The sequence below is a fragment of the Sebastes umbrosus genome, chromosome 8, assembly GCF_015220745.1.
Source record: "Sebastes umbrosus isolate fSebUmb1 chromosome 8, fSebUmb1.pri, whole genome shotgun sequence".
Taxonomy (NCBI): Eukaryota; Metazoa; Chordata; class Actinopteri; order Perciformes; family Sebastidae; genus Sebastes; species Sebastes umbrosus.
The window spans coordinates 31,887,394-31,909,621 of record NC_051276.1 but is presented as its reverse complement, the minus strand read 5'-3'; the positions used below and the strand labels follow the sequence as shown (position 1 = coordinate 31,909,621).

The 22,228-nt window shown below is 41.5% G+C and overlaps 1 protein-coding gene across 2 annotated transcripts in view; it reads right to left on the bottom strand.

The window, feature by feature from the left end:
- Nucleotides 1-22,104, bottom strand: part of msh3 (mutS homolog 3 (E. coli)) — a 56,565-nt gene extending 34,461 nt beyond the window's left edge. For both annotated transcript variants that reach the window (XM_037778375.1, XM_037778376.1), the window contains exons 1-16: nt 21,826-22,104; nt 21,074-21,197; nt 19,901-20,217; nt 18,822-19,055; nt 17,633-17,749; nt 17,423-17,540; nt 17,184-17,323; nt 15,626-15,792; nt 11,191-11,300; nt 10,897-11,011; nt 10,027-10,111; nt 8,932-9,041; nt 5,776-5,908; nt 1,806-1,993; nt 731-899; nt 450-514 (exon numbers count right to left, since the gene is read on the bottom strand). In XM_037778375.1, coding sequence (XP_037634303.1) covers nt 450-514; nt 731-899; nt 1,806-1,993; nt 5,776-5,908; nt 8,932-9,041; nt 10,027-10,111; nt 10,897-11,011; nt 11,191-11,300; nt 15,626-15,792; nt 17,184-17,323; nt 17,423-17,540; nt 17,633-17,749; nt 18,822-19,055; nt 19,901-20,217; nt 21,074-21,197; nt 21,826-21,951 — 2,318 coding nt within the window. In that variant the 5' untranslated portion in view covers nt 21,952-22,104. The remainder of the gene's footprint in view (nt 1-449; nt 515-730; nt 900-1,805; nt 1,994-5,775; nt 5,909-8,931; nt 9,042-10,026; nt 10,112-10,896; nt 11,012-11,190; nt 11,301-15,625; nt 15,793-17,183; nt 17,324-17,422; nt 17,541-17,632; nt 17,750-18,821; nt 19,056-19,900; nt 20,218-21,073; nt 21,198-21,825) is intronic.
- Between the last annotated feature and the right edge of the window lie 124 nt (nt 22,105-22,228).

The following is a 22,228-nucleotide window of genomic DNA, read 5'->3' as shown; positions in this document are numbered from 1 at the left end:
CTCCATTTAAGGTACATTTTGAACAGATAAAAAAATGAAACTAATTTGCGATTAAATATTTTAATCGATTGACAGCCCTAATGATATATTATTAAAAATTTAAAAATGCTAATTTGCTATCTTCAGTGTTATAGAGACATAACATATCCCGCTCCACATTGTGAAGTGAAAAAATTAATTTCCTCAGAATTATGAAGCTAAATCTCAGATAATACTTCTATAAAAATAACTCAAACTCAGATCAGATAACATGTTAGTCGGTTCAGAGGTGATAGAAACTGATAAAAGTGTTGGTGACTGGTGTGTGTGTGTGTGTGTGTGTGTGTGTGTGTGTGTGTGTGTGTGTGTGTGTGTGCGTGCGCGCGTGCGCGCGTGCGCGCGCGTGCGTGTGTGTGTGTGTGTGTGCGTGTGTGTATGTGTGTGTGTGTGTGCTGCAGCTATGAGCTCACCTGCTGATCTTGGCCCAGTCAGGTGGAACGGTGGACGACAGCGAGTTCTTCACCTCAATCAGAAACTGAGGGCAGAGGAGGAAGAGGAGGAGGAGGAAGACTTTGATAAATAAGACGGGAGCAGACGGACAAAACAATGTGTCACTCTTGATCAACACACACATACTGATACGACAACACACAAACACAGAGACATCAGATCATCGCTGTGACTCAGTCTTCCACCCAAATCAGGCCATCCATCTCCTCCCACCCGTCTTTCACTCTGAGCCAGTCGCTACCTCCAGTCCAGAGACGGTCGTGTAGTCCAGCGCCGGCGACTTCAGCGCCAGTCGGACTTCTTTGCGGTGGTCTTGAATCTCGTCGACGACGCTCTGGATCTGCTCCCTCCTTTCCTGCAGCACCGGGAAGCCGGACAGATCTGAGAACAGCTCCGTCTTATTTCCTGACCTCCACAAACACAGAAACACAGAGTCTTAAGTGTGACAGCGGCTGGTAATATATCACAGCACACATCCAAGCAGCCAGTTCAGTTTCTGGGGCATGAACATGTTGGTCAGCCGACCTAATCTCTCTCTGTGGAGCTCCGTGCCGACTGCTGATCTTCCATTGTGTGGAGTGACAGCAGGTATCAGTGTCTTACATTTTTAGGCCTATTTTCGTGGTACTGTGGTGTGTTATTCTGATTTTCACATAACTTGTTAGACTTATTTCTAGATTTAGAAAGGGATGTCTGTTTCCCTGCTAAACCTGCTGCCCCCAGGACCCGGCCCCGGATAAGCGGAAAGAAAATGGATGGATGGATGGATGGAAATTTGAAATACTTAACAAACCAAGGTTTTCAAATATGCATGAGTGTATATAGTGGCTCTCAGATATCGACAAAAAACATCGGCTGGTGTTGGCTCTGAATTTGTGGAGATTGCGGATTTTTATATCTTTGCTAATAGATAATCTTTAGGTTTTGGACTGTGAGAAATTGTGGTGGACATTTTTCATTATTTCCTGACATTTTATAGACAAAACAATTAATCAGTTAATTTAAAAAAGTCACTAGATTAATCTATAATAATGAGTAAAGTAATCCTTAGTTGCCACTCCATATCTGCCAGACTACAACAAAGCCATTTAAATGATAAAATATTGATTTGATTGACCATATTCTTTTGTAATAAACAATACAAAAACTATGCCTATGAGCTTTGTTCAACAGCAGTAATAAATCTGCTTTAACAATAAATCACCTTCAAATAAATCAGGCTGTTCTGCTGCTCTGATTTTGAGGTAGTTTTTTTTGTATCGCTGCTCACTCAGTTCCTCCTCTTTCACCTCCTCCTGGTGCTGCTGGATACTCACTTGGCAGCCTTTTCATTGAGCACCTTGAGGTGGCTGTGGGCCGGAGCCAGCAGGTCAGGAGTGTCCAACAGGAGGCCATGGAGCAGCGCAGAGCTGATCTGTGACTGGATAGCTGGGAGCAAGGCCTGCAGCTCATTCCCCAGGCGAGACAGACCGCTGCTAATGAGGTAAAACTCCTGCGTGGAAGACTGGAACACAAAGAAACGCACAATAACGGATGAAGCGTAAATGGCTGAGCAACCAGTGGTTAGGCTGGTAAGGGAAGATGCAACTGATCAAAAGGCAATGGTCATTTATAAACCAGAAATATAAACAAAATGCAGATAATTATCTCTGTATTCCTTTATGTATGTGTTTGTGTTGTGTTAGTGGGGGGTTCTGTAAACCAGCGAGATTAGATCAGTAAATCTCATCAGCGCTCGATGTGGCAGCCCAGTTCAAAGAGCGACCATCTATTACAGCCAACGCTGTGAGAGACGCCGCTCATTAGCAGCAGTAAAGTCTGCAAGTCTTCACAATGAGGCACCAAGAAAATAAATCATCACAGCTGCTTTACTGTGTTACATAAAATGTGATACAGGATTTATTCCCTTTTGCTGTCATCCTTCATTGATGCCAAAAACCACCTTTTATTTACATTTATCATCACTTTTAAATAAGGTGATAGAAGACAATCTATTTCATTTTGTGCACATTTCAGCTATTCTACGATATAACAAACATAGCTCTCTATACCGGGCTCAACAGGCTCAATAAGAATTGTCCGCTTGTAAATCTAGCAACTTACTTGCCCGATTAGCACAGTGCAGATCGGGCATTCTTGAAAAAATTGCGGCAGATAAAGAAAAAGTTTATGAGCTGAATCGCAATCCGTGAAACAGGAATTAAATTGGGTGGATGTGGGAGAAACTCCAGATTAATTTACTTAAAGGTCCCATATCATGCTAATTTTCAGGTTCATACTTGTATACTTGTTTCTTCTAGAACATGTTTATATGCTTTAATGTTAAAAAAACAACTTTATTTTGCTCATACTGTCTGCCTGAATATGCCTGTATTCGGCCTCTGTCTGAAACGCTCTGTTTTAGCACATTTCAATGGAATTTCAATGGAATTGCGTTGCTAGGCAACAGCTTGGGTCCATGTTTTTTTTCCTGTCAGCTGATGTCATTCACATACACTGCAACAAGAAGTAAACTGGGACACATTTAGAATGTTTATGTTTAAAACTGGGAAATGGTCTAAATATTGTAGATTTGTGACATCACAAAATTACAGAAATCCTGACAGCTTGTTTCAAATGCACATTTTCTGAATACGGGCTGTGTGTATTTCTCCATGGATTGACTGATTGATACTTTTGCATTATTCATATAGCACTTCAACCTGCTTTATAATAAAAACAACATGAAAATCTCACTTTTTACAATATGGGACCTTTAATTAAAGATTAAAGCTGCAGTAGGCAGAACGTTTTTGGCATCATTCGGCAAAAATTCCATAATAACCTTTCAGCATATTGTAATTCAAATGTTCTGAGAGAAAACTAGACTTCTGCACCTCCTCATGGCTCTGTTTTCAGGCTTTAAAAAATCTGGGATAACTTTTTTTTTTAATCATATTTGCAGCTTGAAACATGACAATTAACTTTGTATTTTATTGTTATTTGATAATCGCTACTAAATACAACAATTTTTATAGGGGCAAATAACAATTTACTTCGTGCAGGTAGATTTCTGATCTAAAACATAACCACAGAACTCAGCTATAATCTAACACATACCAGACACGGTTTTATGTTTCTTCAACATCAATGCTGCAGCTTTAAAACATAAAAGCGGTGATCATTTAAGATGAACTCAAGTTAATGACTAATCAATGCTCTGCGTGGAAACACCTCGGAGGAGGGCCGATGTCGTAGGTTATATTGACTTCACATCTCCATTAGTGATGTCACAGTACAGTAGCACGTCATGAAAGGTTAATGAGAGTCACGCTGACAGTGGTTTATGGCGTTAATCACATGCTGTTGTTTTAATGGTCCCCCATGTCAGCGGCCCCCTGTGATGCTCCTTTATGACTGGAGACCATCAGACCCAGTATGTCAATGGAGCCATAGAGACACAAGCCATTACACACAGCTACATTTATCTACAGATGGGCCAAGTGACAATTAAAGGCCCCTGTGTGTGTGTGTGTGTGTGTGTGTGTTCAGTGACATTTGATTGTTTTCTTTTAACAACATATGAAGGAAAGTTGAACATGAGCTCAGACCAGAGTGCCTCTTTCATCTCTGTACAACACGCACGAACGCACGCACGCACGCACGCACGCACGCACGCACGCACGCACGCACGCACGCACACACACACACACACAAACACAAACACAAACACAAACACAAACACAAACACACAAACACACAAACACACAGGTGGGATGAAGCCTTCTGACATTTCAAAAATGGGTCCGATGGGAAATGAGATTGTGTCGGACAATCAGGTAAGTGCCACTGAGGCGACGGCTCCCTGTTGTTAATCAAGAGGCCCGCCATAAAAAAGTGAGAGAGAGAGAGAGAGGAGGGCGGTGAGAGAAACAGAGAGAGAGGAAACAGTCTTTTCATTTTTATGCAAAAATGCTTTTTTTTTTTTAACTGCCTTTTGTCAGTTTTGACCATTTCTTTCTAGCAGTTTGTAACTGTCACTACGCCCACAGATCTCAGCTCAAGATGGTGAGTGTGATGTTATCGTAACTGACAGGAATGATTACCAGTTCTACAAAAATAACAACCTACTTGCCCGATTTGCACATGCACAGTACCGACCGGGCACTCTCCAGTAAATGGCAGCGGGTAAAAAAGTCAAAGTTTATGAGCTGAAAGCACAAGCGAGCATTTCAGTTATCCTGGAAACAGGAGTTTAGTTGAGTGTCGTTAGAGGATGAAGGCGAAACTCCAGATTAATTTATTTAACCCAGAGAGACCGACTGACTTTACTGACTTTCAGAGGCTCTAGTAGGTTCAGTTTTAGGGCTGGAGTGAAGACAGAGATACCATATGGAACTAGAAAACCTAAAGAATCCACTGGCATCAAATCATGCTATCTCATGAAGGAGGTTAAATAACGCTCCAAACTTATGCTAAATCTTTGCGAGGAAAAAAACTCTGACCTCCAGATATGTGAATGTAAATGGGTTCTATGGGTACCCACGAGTCTCCCCTTTACAGACATGCTCACTTTATGATAATCACATGCAGTTGGGGCAAAAACCATGCAGTTTTTTTCATGCAGTATAAATGTGTTATTTTCTCCTATTCTAAAATATGCTCTGCATGGAAACACCTCGGAAGAGAGCCTTCATATGCAAGCCATGTTCAACTTTCAAATGCAAAATACTACACCGATCAGCCACAACATTAGAACAGCATGGGCACCCCGACTGGTCCCCATACGCAACAAACTGTGACCTGTTCTGACACCTTTCTATCGGAACAAGCATTAACTTTTTTCAGCAGTTTTAGCGCCAGTAGCTCTTCTATTGGATCGGACAACACGGGCCAGCCTTCGCTCCCCACGTGCATCAATGAGCCTCGGGTCTGACCCTGTCGCCGGTTCACCGGTTTTCCTTCCTTGGACCACCTTTGGTAGGTCCTGACCACTGCAGACCAGGAACATTCCACAAGAGCTGCAGTTCTGGAGATGCTCTGACCCAGTCGTCTAGCCAGCACAGTTTGGCCCTTGTCCAAGTCGCTCACATCCTTACGCTGGCCCATTTTTTCTGCTTCCAACACAAAGTTCAAAGTTCAAAATGTTCACTTGCTGTCTAATATATCCCCCCCACTGCCAGCCGCCATTGTAACGAGATAATCAATGTTATTCACTTCACCTGTCAGTGGTCTGAATGTTATGGCTGATCGGTGTATTATTCAAGAGACAAGATGTGTGTGTGTCCGTTTCTTATTGCTTTTTACCTTTTTGTGGTAAATGCTGCAGATTCCTCTCTCCAGGTCGGGCAGATGCGACAGCAGGGATTTGACTGAATTCAAAGTGAGTGAGTTTGATTCCAGGATCTCCTGCACAGCATCCTGCCTCTCTGAGACGGACCTGTGGGTTCATGAAGGGAAAGGAAAGAAGGAAGGGAGAGAGTAAGGAAAGAAAGAAAGGAGATAGGAATGACGAAAGAAATCAAAAAGTTCAATCCCAGCATCCCGTCATCAGCAAAACACATTTTCTTATTTTGAGAGCTGAATTGGACTTGATTGAAAGGCACGGTACGTTTTAAACTTAGAGAAAATAACCGCCAAATTGCCGCTGATTAGCTTCTTCATAAACTCTGTGAAGGTGGTGATTACAGCGTTATGTTGAATTTCTTCAGTTTGTGATTTCTTTCTTATTAGTTTACGGTATCTTTAGGGCAGTGATTCTCAAGTCTGTGGCGGGTACGTGAAATAATTTGAAATAAAATATAAAATTGTGCCGTATCATTAAAAAGTGTATAAGGGAACATTTACGGCAATAGAATAAGAATATTGTGTCCATTACTCCAACCAACGTTAGCTTTGGGCCAATAGAAACTCTGATATGATGTGACACACAGCAACAAGTTCATTATTTTTAAGTTGAAGCTCTCACTGAAAGTCACTATTTATTTAAATTGTTATACTTTACATAGTGTTTTACAAACTGCTAATAGACTCTATTGTGATGTGAGCCAACAAGTTGAAATGAGTATTTTGTCCTTCTTGATTTTGAAATCTGGGATGTGCTACCCTGTCACATTGTTATGCTTATTGGACTTTGGGTCTGGCGCTCCACCGTGAATCCTATTGTTGAAGCACAACCTCCTTTACCAAAACATAAACGTTTATGATACTTACACGTTTTGTTCAACAAGATAATCTTCACAAATGAACGCCACTTTTATGATTTTTAAAGTATAAAGCTAACGTTAGGCTATAAACAAACTACACCACGGTCGTATGAGGGTGAGTATACACAACGAGGCTGTAAAGGCGGACGAGTCGGCTTCATGAAGTTTAGTAGTCTCTTTTAGCCACTTGTTATCATACAACTTTTTTAAGACACATAACAGCTTCAAAATATGGGATATTTATTGACGTATTTTATATTGTAGAACAAAACTTAAAAATCTCTTCAGCTTCTATCTATCTAAATCTAACTCTAAAAACCCATTGACTTCCAAACGAGGGAACCAGAAGTGCTCAAATGCTGACTCATTTCCAATCTATTAAGATGTGTATTAGTTAAAAACAAATAAAACAATCGATCAACCTGGGCAGCATTTTAGTATGTTTTACAAAACATGAAAGGCTATATAGAATAGACTCTAAAGTGTTAAAAACGTGATGACTTGTGTCTAAATTACACGTAACCTGTGAAAATACATTCTTATTCTGTGAACATAAACATCTGGAAAAATGGGCCAAAAGCAGATAAATTCAAGCTTAGTTATGTAATAAAATGGACATCGAATTCACACTCAATCATGAATGTCTATTGTGTGTGTGTGTGTGTATATGTGTGTGTGTGTGCACATGCATGAGTGTTTGTGTCATGTGCTGCTGCTGTGTGTCTTGGAATTAATGTGCCTGCGTGTAATCTGGGTTTTATTTGATGTTGAAATTCTGTAGAGCAGCTATCTGTATAATCTGAGAGCAGAGCCCAATCCACAGCTATAATCCCTGCACTGTGGGAGGGAGAGGGACACACACACACACGCGCACACACATACACATACACACACACACACACACACACACACACACACACACACACAATCAATATATGGATAATAAAATTGCAGTGCAGAGAAGAGAACTGGAACAGTGCTGCAATAATATAACTGAGAGGCTGTTTGTACAGTAGAAGTGCTGTGAGTCAGTTTCAGTGTTTTTATGTAAAGAGAACACTTTCTATACGAGCGTTTTCACCCTGCAGTTAGGGTGACCAGCTGTCCCACTTTACGAGGGACTGCACAGCATTTTTATCCCTTATTGTCCCACGTCTCACATATTGAGACGATGTCCCACATTTTCATCGGCTCTATTTTTCAAAAGTCAAACCGCTGCAGGACAGAAACTTTCTTAAAATCTGGCTTTTATTCAGTGGCTATGAAGAAAGCAGGGAGGCTGTCATCATCACGGCGTTGTGTTTGCTGTCAAACTGCGCACACGTGGGTCAAGTGCTGGTTAACATTTCACCGTCTTTCCTACGCTACGCCCAACGGGGAAAATTGCGAGTCACCGCAAAGTCACAGTCTCTGCAGATTTAGGTGGAATATGATGAAACTATCACAAAGCGCACACCAACTGTGACCGCTCCGTCCTCCTAGTGGCGATTACCTCATTAACATTATGGTTCCCTGATAGCGTTGGGTTTAAGCGCCTTTGCTTTTCGCTTCGACACCAAATCCTCAGCCATCTCTCGGTCTGTCAACTCTCTCTCGTCCCGTGTGTGGACACCTGCTACTCTGAGCTAAGACTCCGTACGGAGCAGACACTTTCACTTTGTAGCGTCCGTTGTCCGACTATCTATTGACAACATGCTGCTGATACGCCAAAATGAACTAAATGGGATTTATTTCTGTAAAAAACAAAAGCAAAACGATGGTTGGTACGTCATGTAATCAGTGTGTGCCACTACTACTGCGACAAGACTATTGGGCATGTCTGTAAAGGGTAGACTTGTGGGTACCCATAGAACCCATTTTCATTCACATATCTTGAGGTCAGAGGTCAAGGGACCCCTTTGAAAATGGCCATGACAGTTTTTCTTTGCCATAATGTATTTAGTAAGTTTGGAGCGTTATTTAGCCTCCTTCTCAACAAGCTAGTCTAGTTTCATATGATACCAGTATCTTAACTCTAGCTTTACAACTGAGCCCGCTATAACCTAAAAATCGCAAGTTGCGTTGATGCGTTAAATAAATTAGTGAAGTTAAAACAAATTTGCGTTAGCATGTTATTATTGTGTTAACTTTGACAGCCATAGTGCAAATCATAAACATTGGTATCTGTCGCATCTCTACCAGTCGTCCCACAAGACAGAAAGAAGCTGAATGAGTTCAGTCGTGCTTCATCAGAGGTCAGTTGGCATCCTGTACTCACTGCGGGTCTGTGAGGGGCTGGCTCACCCACTTCCTCATCAGTCTCCTCCCAAACGGCGTGCGAGTGTGGTCCAACACCCACAACAGACTGCCCTTCACACCGCCATCTGTCTGTCAACCAAAGAACACACAAACACAAAACACAGCTTCTATCATTTCAATGTGCCACATTACAGGAAGAACAAACCACTGTGATGTAATAAATATAAGAGGTGAGCAGGTGATGGAAGCCACGAGCAGTCAGGTGAGGAGGTTTGAACTGAGCTCGAACTCAGTGTGTGACACACACACACACACACACACACACACACACACACACACACACACACACACACACACACACACACACACACACACACACACACACACACACACACACACACACACACACGCCACGGCAGCCGAGTCGTGCTGAACTTTTGAGCCGTCACCCACGCAAGCCTGACTAGTCACTGAACATTTTCGTGTGATCGGAGAATTTAACTCAGACATTAAATTTGACTCCAGACTGATTTCTACAAGTTGTACAGACATAACCTGGACAGTCTTGACAGATATATTAAAAAGTGTTTACACTAGAAGGTGTCTCTATCTACCTGGGAAGACACATGACATTTCCAGCTGGGCGGCTGTCTACACTTCTGTGCTGAAAGCTTGCCTCCTCAGGCTGTTTTCTTTTTTTACTGACATGAACAAACATCATATTTAAGCTTCTTAACTACTCCACCTGTTCAGTAAATTATCACTGACATGAACTTGTGTTCGGCAGCCGCCCTCGAGCAGTAGACTTCAGACTTGAGTCAGACATTTTCAGCTGCAGCTCTCCGTAAGAAGCTCTAAAAACCAGCGGTTTTACTTGACTTTACTTGACTTGACAGCAAAGACCTTCAACTTTGACCCGGAACAATAAACAAGAAGGATCTAAGACCTATGGACCTATGGGTCTATGGGTCTATGGGTCTAGAGCCATGCAAGCGGTTCAGTCTCGAGGATTATACAGTATGGTGCAGCGTAAACCATTGATCATCCAGACAGACCCCGCCCCTTCATTATGCCTAACCGGTTGCCATGACTGCCAGCTGAGATGTGCTTTTACCTGATTGTTGAGGATCTCCAGGTTCCTGAGGGTGGCGGCACTGAGGTTCATACCCCCCGACTCACGGGACAGACGCCGGAATGAGCTGCATGGAACAGAAAATACAGCTGCATGATCAAATGATCAATATATCGATTAGGAAGAGGTGTAAAAATGTGACGACTGGAACGATCAAAATGTCGAACCAAAGCATTTTATATGACTGAAAACTGTTCCTCCTTCCTTCCTCTGGGCTAAAAGCTGCATTTTAAAGCAACACAAGTCTGAAACAAGTTGTTAAATACATTGTGGTATATATACTGTATATAAGGCGTAAAATCCCACGTCATCCCAGGATTAGGTCTGCAACTAATCATTATTTTCACTAGCTATTAATCTACAGATTACCTTTTCAAATAATCGATTGTTTAGTTTAAGAAATGTATAAAAATATCCAAAAATCCATCATAACTTCTCAGAACCCAAGGTGGCCAACGGCCAAAATTATAATCACAATTATTTTTATCTATATTGAGATCACAATTATTCATCGATTTTAGGGACAAAATATTTGTATTGCATTTTCACATTTAAATAAACAGAGCACTGCTTTCACTTCCTTGTGCTACATCCCTTGTAATGTACAAATCTTTGCATCAAAATATGACGTCATGGCAGCTCCTCAAAAGTGAAGCCAAGACATCTCGATAAGAAGCACATGATTTGATATGCAGCAGAGTTTTCTATGAGCGGAGCGTAAATTGATTACCAGAATACACTATTTTGTTTCTGACAAACCAATTAATTGTCTAACGTTTCAACTCTGCCCAGGATCTCAATGACCAACGGGAACACTGGATTATGCTGTGTGTAATTGTAATGTGTGTGCACCTTTCACTCCTAAGAACTCTTTCTAAGTTGAACTCTTGGAGGTACTGGATGAGCGGCCCCAGACAGCAGATCACTGAGCTCTCCAAGGAGGCCACGCTGGACAGAGAGCGAGAGCCTGGAGGACACAGACGCACAAACACGACACATTTTCACAGATTAAAAAAAACAGCCGTGAGTCACAGAAAGCCCACTCCTCAGTCGTCACAAACATCCAGCGTGCTACAGCTGAATGAGAGGAACTGACGAGAAGTCTGAGATTGACAGGGAAAGAGGCAGACCAACAAACAAACACACCTTTGTCCTGGGTGTGGCAGTAGAACTCGGTGGCTGTGTTCATTGCGGTGGTGAACTCGAACTGAGCGCCGTCCCTCTTCTCAACTCTCACTCGGTCATCAGCCTGAGCGCTGGAGGGGAACAACATGACGGCATTAGTTCAAGAGGTCAGCGGTGCTTGTGACTGGACGGACAGACGAATGAAGGAAACACAACCACTCATATCTGATCATTTTCCTGTCTGTGAGGAAAAGTAGAAACAGCAGCAGTAGCAGCAGCAGCTCTGCATGTTCCAGCCTTTTATTCAACGAGACTCTACGGATGGATACACACACACACACACACACACACTTTCCCTGCATCTCCCCGTTGCTCCATCTCATCTCCCTATCGCTCCATTCACTCGCTCGGCGTTGCTGCTTTCAAGGACTCGCTTTGCTTTGTCCGCTCTGTTGTTGCCAGGGCAACCAAGGCAAACACGTGGCTCTGGACGCAGTGCTGGAGCGTTTTCTTTCTTCCGTTTCCTAATGCTTATACACACACACACACACACACACACACACACACACACACATATATACACACACACATACCCACACACACACAGAAGAATCATCATCTCTCACTTCAGTCACTGGTCAGACTGGGAGCAAAGACAAAGTGATCAATATGCCGCATATTGTGTCAGCGGTGCAACTACGACCATTAATCATTTAACCAGTCGATTCAACCACATTATGAGGTTTACAAGAACAGTGAAAATTGCTGGTATTGATCCGGGGACGGAGGGGCTGCAGTGTCGCACTGACAGGAACCAGCATTGTGAACCTGGGTTCAGGAGGGTTCACAGGAAACTACAAAACTGGACACTAATTCAGGTTCAAATTAGTATCGGTATCACTTTAGGGGGTACCAGTATTGATACTGGCATCATAATGTTTTAAACGATACCCAGCCGTAGACACCGCTGAAGGAAAGTGAGAGATATACGTTTCCTTTTTGATATTTGGGTTTTGTTCGTCACTGCAGATGTGAAGGAGTCGGTGCTTCACATTGAGCGATGAGTTTTGTTCCAAGTGTGATGGTGATAATCAATCAAAAGCACGGATGGTTAAAGGTCAAGTCAGAGATGTTGTGACCCAGAGAGCAGAGGTTAATGTGCACAACCGATTAAGGCGCTCGATTAATCTACTGATGCAGGGTGAATACAAATCTGAGAGTGGCCGTTTAAATCTATTAATATTAATAATAATAATAATAATAATAAATTCATTTATATAGCACTTTTCAAAACAGATACAAAGTGCTTCACAAGACAATAAAGCAGATAAATAAAGTAAAAAATATGGCAACTGTTAAAACAGAACATCACAAAACATATCAGTAATAACTAAGTGGTAAAATAATAGAACAAGATGATAAGTAAGGGATAATGTACAGCGAGTTGGTCATTGTTGTGAAAGAAGGGGTTTATTTCACAACAATGACCCGCTAGCTGTACATTATCCCGCTTATTACACGGCTACTTACTTAAGAAATCAATATTTTGTCGCAAAAAACGGTCCGCCAGAGTCCGACATCAGTGCTGCGCCCATAGCAACGGTCTGTTATACATAGCAACGGTCTGTTATACATAGCAACGGTCTGCTATACATAGCAACGGTCTGTTATACATAGCAACGGTCTGCTATACACAACAGCGGTCTGTTATAGAGAAATAACAGACCGCAGAACGCCGTGATTGACCAATCAGAATCGAGTATTCAACACAGCCGTGTAATAAAAACATAAAAATGTGTAAAAATATACACATGCATACACAAACAGGTGTATACATCCTAAAAAAAATGTGTTTTCAGAAGTTTTTAAAAGTGGATTCAGGATTAGATGGATCTCTACAGGAAGTGCATCCCAGAGTTTGGGAGCTCTGACAGCAAAAGCCTGATCCCCCTCTCATCACAAAATTGGACCTGAGAACAGCAAGAAGTAGCTGATCAGATGATCTCAGGTCACGTACAGGCGCATAGGGTGTTCCATTATGTACTCTGGGGCCAGTCCAAGTTGTGCTTTATGTCTTTCGATGTGTGTGTGGATCTATCCTGATACATGACTACCGCCTTACTGTGTACGCAGGATGTGATATTAACTTTCAAGAGCGTCAGTCATCGACTTAAAATCTTTGGAAGAGCGAGAATGTTTGTGTTGACAGCGTCAGCCGCTGTAATCCCCGTCCCTGCTCTGATCCTGACTCATGACTCCAGGCTGTGGATGAGTAAAGTGACTAATACTGCACCTCGCTGCTACCAACCTCCCAGGGACTCATTACCTGACGCTCCACGGGGCTCACATACACCCCGTTGCCAGGGGGCCCGTCTCGTCAGCCCCTCCCCAAGAGACACCGAGGCTGTGGAACTAACGTCAGCCACCACAAAAAAAATGGTTTTAAATGCTCACCTGGGTGCTTCAGTATTTTTAATGTGTTGGAGTGTGACGTTAACAAGCGTCAATTAAAACATGAAAACATCTATGTCAGAATAATTTAGGCATTTAAAGGGTTCATTCTTCTCAGTCTGATGAATCTGATGAATGAAGAAACACCTTGAAAACTATCTGGGGAAGTGGCCAGTAGTCGTGATCTGTAACGGAACTGTGTGAATATAAATGTGATGAATTTCCTGTCTGAGCTGAACAGACAAAACCGCCCTGTATTTGTAAGTGTCTGATGAGCACAACGCTAGAGAGCAGTGCTGTTCAAACACAATAATTGGACTGGCCTTTACAGGTCCATCTCCGCTATTATAATCACTCAACACTGGATGGATGAAAAAAGGAGGAGGGGGAGTGAGAAAGAAAGAAAGAAAGAGAGGAATGAATACAGATGAAACTAATTTTCCAGAGTTAGATTTAAGGGAAAAAGGAAAGAAAGTAGCCGCTGAAATAAAAGGAAAGGTGAGTAATGAGAAATGTGCACCATCAAAGGAGTCAAAGACGGAAAAAGAGGCAGAAAGTAGCAGACATCCGTCCCCATTTATCCTTCTAATCTAATCCACTCCACTCCACTCCCACTCCCTCGTTTCATTTTCAGAGCATAATGCAATCACAGGCAGCCTCCAGAGGAACCAGTTCCCCACTGGTGTGAACATGCTGGGTGCAGACTGTCGGCAAAGATGAGACGAATGGCGGCGCGATGGGAGGCAACAGGTTTCTGGGATACATCAGCTCAACAGTCACCATCGCTGACCGCGTTAGTCAGCCGAGGAACAAAAAAGGACAAACTGTTTTGATCTTTTTGATCTCGTGGTTCACACAGCAGCCTGCGTGCATTAATGAAAGTCTGTTTTTGTATCAGAGTCTCAGTTGATGCAACATAAAAGCTGTTGTACCTCGTGTGCGTATGCTGAGGTCATCACTGGGATGATTTGACTGCTGCCAGATTTCTAGAATCGTGTTACGTTGACTGAGAATACTCAGCTATGTACTTAAAGGGAAGGTTCACAATTTTTCAAGTCTATCTTAAAACAATGCTCAAGGTGTTTTCCTTTTGAGCTGCAGTGGAAGAACAGTAGCAAAATGAGGACATGAGGACAAATGAGGACAGCAAGCACACCTTTTTTAAGAGGAGGCCCTGACTATTGTTTTAAGACAGGCTTGGAAAAATATGAACCTATCCTTTAATTACTTGCATTTTAACACCTAAAATGTTCACTTTATATACAAATATTTACATCATGATGGTGTTGATAATATTAGTGTGAATACTTTTTCCACCACTTCTCTGGGTTACTAACTGTAATTTTGTAAACGAACGGTTAATGTTATGTAAATTGTAAAACTAGGAAACATTTTTATACCCATATATATATCTATAGTTTGCTCTATGGGACTTCCCAACAGCTGCAGTTTTGTAAAATAGAGATGGACTTTATTTCTTTGGCTGCAAGAAAAACTTCTAAATCCTGAGAAAAACATCTATCAACACTAGAAGCTGCCGAGCCTCCAGACAACTTTTATTAACTTTCTTTTTTCAACATTTATAACGACTTTACACATTTGATCAATGAATCAAACTCAAAACATCATCTTACAAATATCTTTCTTTGTAAAACAAGTATCATAAAATCATCAGGTTAGAGGGAAAGTCAGCCTATGAACTTTTAAATGAATAAGTCGTGGTTTGTTAGACCCTTTTGAGCATTGCGGAGGAGCGCACGGTGCTGAGAGATATTTTCCCATAACCTCTCATCCATTTCCTCATCCAGACTGAGCCCAGAGAGCTCCAGACTAAACAACTGTCTACCTGCCGGGGGAAATCTAAACGCAATCCCTCAGAATGAAGTAGAGTAAACTCACAAACACACATTTCTGTAAACACACAGATAAGCAGCACATTTGAACATACTGTCATAATGTAGTAAATGAGTAGAGACTGCCCTCTAGTGGCCTAAGAGCAGATTACCTGGCGTTGGCGATGCTCTGCAGGAGTCGGTGGGATTGTTCTGAGAGGTTAGAGGGCACCAGGATCTCCACAGGGTTGATCTTTAGGACGCGACCCTCCAGCTCTGAGCGAGACGGACCGTCGGTGAAACAGTCCAGTAACACATCTCCTGTGCTGGGCTGAACCGCCTGCATACACAAACACATGCATCACATCAATGCACAATGAAGAAACGTGTTTTCAATGTCTTTGAAATAAACCTTCACAATGCTCATATAATAAAGACTTTTATTATAAAAGTGTGTCATTTCATTTCATGTGCTTTTCTTCTAAATCAGATTCTGTCACAGATCTTCTGCTCAAAGTTCAACTTGCTGTAGCTGCACCATAAAAAGATAAAGTAGGAGGGAAATAGTAGATAGGTAGAGAGGTAGCTAGGTAGGTCGATAGATGGATGGATAGATACATAGATAGATAGATTCAGCTTTGTCATTGCATATAGTACAAGTACAACGACCAGAGTGCAAACTAGTAAAGTGCTAATTAAGACAATATATACAAATGAGGATATATGTGGTGTTTATAAATAGGCATATACATATATACAGATTGCAGTTAAGGTGCAAAAGATAGACATATGTTATATTCTGATGAATAAGAGTTAAGTATAAGTTGCATACTAATGAAATATTGTATAGAAATGTTGTATAAGAGTAGTACAGGTGGGGTAATATTTATATCTATATGCATATGGGACTAAGTGAATGTATATATAAGATGAATATACAGGTTGAGTCATAAGTTATATATATACAGGAGAGGTTTGTCCAGATGACGATATGTCCATAGGGACTAAATGAATATTATATAGGATGAACATTATTTGTATGAGTTGTATGATGTTAAGATGCAATATAATAATTGTGTGGCCTAAAACTGAGACAAATAAGACAGTTTAATAGTGAAGAGTGATTTTGTTTTCTTTACAACCAGCTTTGACCAACATTAACCTGTATTTAATTAGTCTGGTATCACTTTATTCTCCATATCAGGCTGCATGATATGGGTGTAATCGTCTATTACTATTTGTGATGTTGTTACATATCATGATAGCTTTTCTGGAAATTAAATTGAGATACTCTTTATGGATCAAATAGGAAAATATAAATCAGTTTTGGCTAATTCGGTGGATTCAAGGGAAAGGGTTAGAACCTAATAACATCAATCAAAAACAGGGCTGCAACTAACGATTATTTTCATTGTTGATTAGTTTATTAATCGATTAGTTGTTTGGTCTATAAAATGTCAGAAAATGGTGAAAAATGTCGATCAGTGTTTCCTTAAAGCCCAAGATGATGTCCTCAACTGAAAGATATTCAGTTTACTGTCATAGAGGAGTAAAGAAGCCATAAAATATTCACATTTAAGAAGCCGGAATCAGAGAATTAGACTTTTTTTTCTTAAAAATGTACTCAACCCAATTAATCAATTATCGAAAAGTTGGCTATTAATTTAAAAGTTGACATCTAATCGATTAATCGTTGCAGCTCTGATCTGAAAGAGTACAGATGTTACTCACCACCAGCCCCACAGTGAGCTGCTTCTTCACTTTGTCCCAGTTCTCACTGACACACAGCAGGAAGCTGTCAGGAGGGTCCGACACCACGTCACCACGGCCCCCCTCCTCCACATCCCCCAGTCTGCAGACCGGGTTCACGTCTCAGAGAAGCGGTCAAGGACAACGCTTCAGACATTAAGAGAGAGAAAACGCTGCTTTAAAGACACACACACACAGATATTTACGCTCCATAAGGATACCCTCTCCCACCAGAGTGGACTTGGTGTACAGAGCGCTCAGCTGACGAGTGAACAGAGCGTTCTTATTGGCCCCCGAGGCCTTGATCGCAGACGTCTCCGTCTGCTTAACAACACCAACCTATAACATTAATGACAATAACGTTGAGATCAGAAACACTGCGACTCTAAACACCTCCTAAATACGAACAATATGCGAGATATATTTCATACCTTGTGTCCGTGGGACACCAAGCGCCTGACGTGAACAAACAAACGGTGCGTGGGGATGCTGCACGTCATGAAGTTATGATCCAGGTGACACATGATATTCAGCTCCTTTGCAGCAATCTGTCATAAACACACACACACACACACAAAGATGACGTCTGTGCAGCCTTAAAGGATAACTGAGGTCAATTTCTCAACAGGACATCTCTCCCTCCTCAAAGTTCAAGTGAATTTCTGACACGCTCTCTAAACTTTTTACTGAAAGTATTGCATATACCATTTTAATTTAGAATAAAGCGCTGGCACACAATGATCTGAGCATTCATAAATCAGTAATCAGTAGGGCTGATCTGAATGCTTTGGAGCTTCGACCGTTGGCATGGTATTCGACCTCCAAATCACTACTCGAATGCTTCGTTTTTAAATTATTTTTTTATATATAAGTATGTAATAATAAAGTATAAATCCCAAAATAGCCCATGAAATACAGACGGATATTGCTGTTTGTTGTGTGCAGAGGTGCACTACTGTACACACACCCTGCGCTGCTCCGCGAAGCTTCGAATGCCGTCGAATATTTGTCACCAAAGCTTCGAAGCCTAAAAAAATGGTATTTGAGACAGCCGTAGTAATCAGATAAAAAATAGGTGTTTCCTATCCACTATGGTGATTTGTACACATTTGAACACTATCCTTAAAGGTAATATATGTAACAATTTACATGTATTAATTGCTTTGTATTGCCATTGTATGAACAGATTGTAATGTAACATAAAAACCGAGACCTTTCTCGGTTGCCTGTAACAGCCTGTAGATTGATTTCTATGTAAAGGACTCGGGATGGTTTTGCTTTGTAAAGTTAGCCGATGAAGTAATTTGCAAATTGCAAGCTAGTTAGTATCATGGAGATTTGTCATTTAAGATAATAACGGTGATATATGAACGTAACATAATGTCACGTCACGTCACTCTTTTGGCAAATGCCCAGGATGATTGCCTACGCTTACGGAGCAACAGGATGACTGCAGTTCCCTTTACGGCCACCGGTGTCATTAATAACAAGTATTTTCTGAAAGTTACATATAGTACCTTTAACCAGCAATGAAACACAGTCTCACTATCAAGAAACATGAATTTCACACAATAACATATTTGATATGTTTGATACGGTTGATGCTTTTCCAGTTCTCACCTCTGCATCCTCTCCAAAGAACCTGTACTTGTATCCACACTCCACAGCCAGCAACGCATCCGTATGCTGCTGTTTCAGCTGGATGACCTGCTGTTCCAGAGGAGTGTACACGCTCTTTGTGCGTCTGGAGGGGTTGCTGGAGTCTGATGGAGGAGGACTAGGCTCTGCACCTCTTCCTCCCCGTCTTCCTCCTCCTCCTCCTCCTGACTTGGCAAACTGAGAAAAGTGGAACCCCTGAAGCAGAAAAAATGAACATAGAAAATAATCGCAGTAGCAACATTTTCACACTCAAACCATTAAGTTCTTCATTTTCCACTCATGCATGAGAAAAAAAATTATTTCCCTATATGAGTTCACATCTTTTAAATATTGTTCTCTATGTCGTGGAAATTCTAGGTCCCCTTGGTGAGAAATGAGTAAAATAAAGATGTTAAACAACCAAAGTTGCCTTCTGAGAGTCTGAGTCTCAGCTGAGAGGACAGCTCACACACTCAGAGCACTGAGAGCACAGGAGACTGACCCTGAAGGTCACATCTCAGTAGTTAATATAGTACGTTGATAATGCTGGTTAAGCTGCAAGCAACAGATAAGGAGCTCATTATTTTAGTTTCGCTCACCACAAGTTCCTCATTAATTCAGTGGATGATTAGTGCATTAATTCAGCTGTGCAATAATCTGGTTTACTCTGGCATTAACAATGCATTTATTTATACAGTACATTTAAACTAATATTCTTTTTTATACTATTCTTGCATTTTTATCTATGCATGCATTGATATATCTATATAATATATTTTCACATATATTTTCTAAATTTGGAGCAAAACATTTCCCCCCAGTATTTCTGATTCTGATATTTATTTATAGTTTATTTGCCAGAGAGAGTGAAGTTCATCCCGAAGTGGCCGCTGTATTTATACCCTACACGTTAAAGAAGGGCGCTTCATTGAGCCGTGAGTGGGACTGCAAACGGAGTTCACTCCACCACAGAGTGGACCGGATTGAGATTGGGCCTTTATGAGGGCAAAACAACTCTGATGAGAGAGATGTGGGAGACTCAACGTTAGTATATTTGGTACCTGTTTTGTAGCAGCCGGCCCTGAACTCTCCTCCTCTTTCATCTCCTCTTCATCCTCATGCTCGTCCTCTGGCTGTCGGAGTTGGATTTTATTGCTGTGTTGATCTTTAACGTCCCGAGGAGGCCGGACGCTGCTTCCTCGTTCACAGATTTCACTGCTAGCACCGTCTGTCTTCTTAACTTCCCTCTGAGTGTCGCTGTGAGGAGTGACGCTGTGAGGAGTGACGCTGGGCTCAGACGAGCAGGTGAAGCCTTTCAGCTTCTCCAAGGTGGAGGAGCAGAGGCCGGCTGCTCCTCGGCTCGGCGTTAGCGTCGTCTCTGGAAAGAGAATAAAGGATAAAGTATGATTATAAGTTATATACTATAAACCTAAAGAGAAAAATCCAAAATGTAAATATTTTACTCTTTTTCATACAGTACATAATATTACCTGGATGCACGTCGGAAGATTTGCTGCCTTCAACCCTCATTCTAACCAGCTGGGATCCCCACAGATCTTAGAGGTCTACTCTTTATCATATCTCACACGTGCTTTATTGTATCGTTCCAATTTTTCATGACTTTGTCAATCCGTTTGTTCCTCAATTGATCTCAACATGGCTCTCAGTTTTTTTTAGAATAGAAAGATTAAATATTTGCCATTGGTCATAATTTAAAGTGTCCCCCACTATCATGGGGGATAGGGGCACTGAGTCAGTCATTATAAAGGAGACGGACAGATGCAGCAGACACCTTTCCTCATATTCTCTGTCTATTTTTGTTTTACATAATATGCAAATTAACTGTAACTTTCCTAAAATAATAATAATCTGTTTGTTTTCTTTTGCTTACATTTATTGCATAACTAATAATGTTTTGAGAAGTTAATTTTGCTGTGATATCTTACAGTAGTGCATTCTGAAGACTTTGTATGTTATATAGGTTGGTAGGATGAGGGTTAATCAAAATCAAAACTCTACTTTTTTAGGTTTTAAGCAACCAAAATGCATCATGAGCAGCTCCAGCTCATATCTCTCCCAAACTGCTCACATTAACAGGATGATTCAACATTGCTGCACATGCTGTTTGAAGAAATGTGATGCTTTTAGAAGCTGGGAATAGGTGAGTTGTGGGTTGAGGAGGAGGACATGGGTGGATTTTCTTTCTGTTTGAGGTGCACACACACACACTGCACCTTTAATGCTCTGACAGGATGCCGGCGGCTCACAGTCCAAATCCTCCACCTGCTGCTGCTCTCGGACAGAAAGCTTGGCTCGTTTTGTTGGTAATCCAAAGTCATCATCAGGGGAAGGTTTCTTCTGCAGGACATAAAGCAGTAGAGGTTCAGTAATTAGCTTTAAAGGTCCCATATTATGCTCATTTTCAGAATCATACTTGTATTTTGTGTTTCTACTAGAACATGTTTACATGCTGTAAGGTTCAAAAAAAACTTTATTTTCCTCATACTGTCAGCCTGAATATGCCTGTATTTAGCCTCTGTCTGAAACGCTCCGTTTTAGCGCATTTCAACGGAATTGTAACGAAATTGTAACAGAATTGTGTTGCTAGGCAACAGCTTGGGTCCATGTGTACTTCCTGTCAGCTGATGACATTCACATACACTGCAACCAGGAAGTAAACTGGGACACATTTAGAATGTTTAAATCTGTGTAAAGGGTCTAAATATTGTATATTCGTGACATCACGAATGGGCAGAAATCCTGACAGCTTGTTTCAAATGCAGAGTTTCTGAATACGGGCTGTGTGTGTATTTCCCTGTGGATTGAGTGTTTCAATACTTTCACAGTATTTATATAGGACTTAAGCCTGCTTTATAATAACAAAAACATGAACATCTCACTTTTTTTATAATATGGGACCTTTAAGTTACGTATCTGAGCATGCATGAGTGTGTGTGTGTGGTGTATTCAACTAAGCACACCTCACCTTGCCTCTGGAGAGCTGGAGCTGTGCAGGATTTGGGTTAATCCCACAGCTGCTGCTGCTCCGACCTGTGAAGTACCTGCTGATGGAGGTCTGAGTGTTGCACGACTTCTTCACGGACTTTGGCATGTTTTCATTTGCTCTTATACATCAGCTGCATCGTTAAACATGTGTAGAAATCTGTACACATGCTCAGCTAACCGGTGCAGTGAGAGGCTTCAGCTGCTGACTGCTGCTCCAAAACACAGCTGCGCATGTGGTGACATCGCAGGCGCATATGTGACGTAGCCACGTCGAGCCAATCAAGGCAAGGCAGCTTTATCTGTAGAGCACATTTCAGCAACAATTCAAAGTGCTTTACATAAACACTCAAGAACATTAAGACAAAGTGCAAAAGAACATTAAG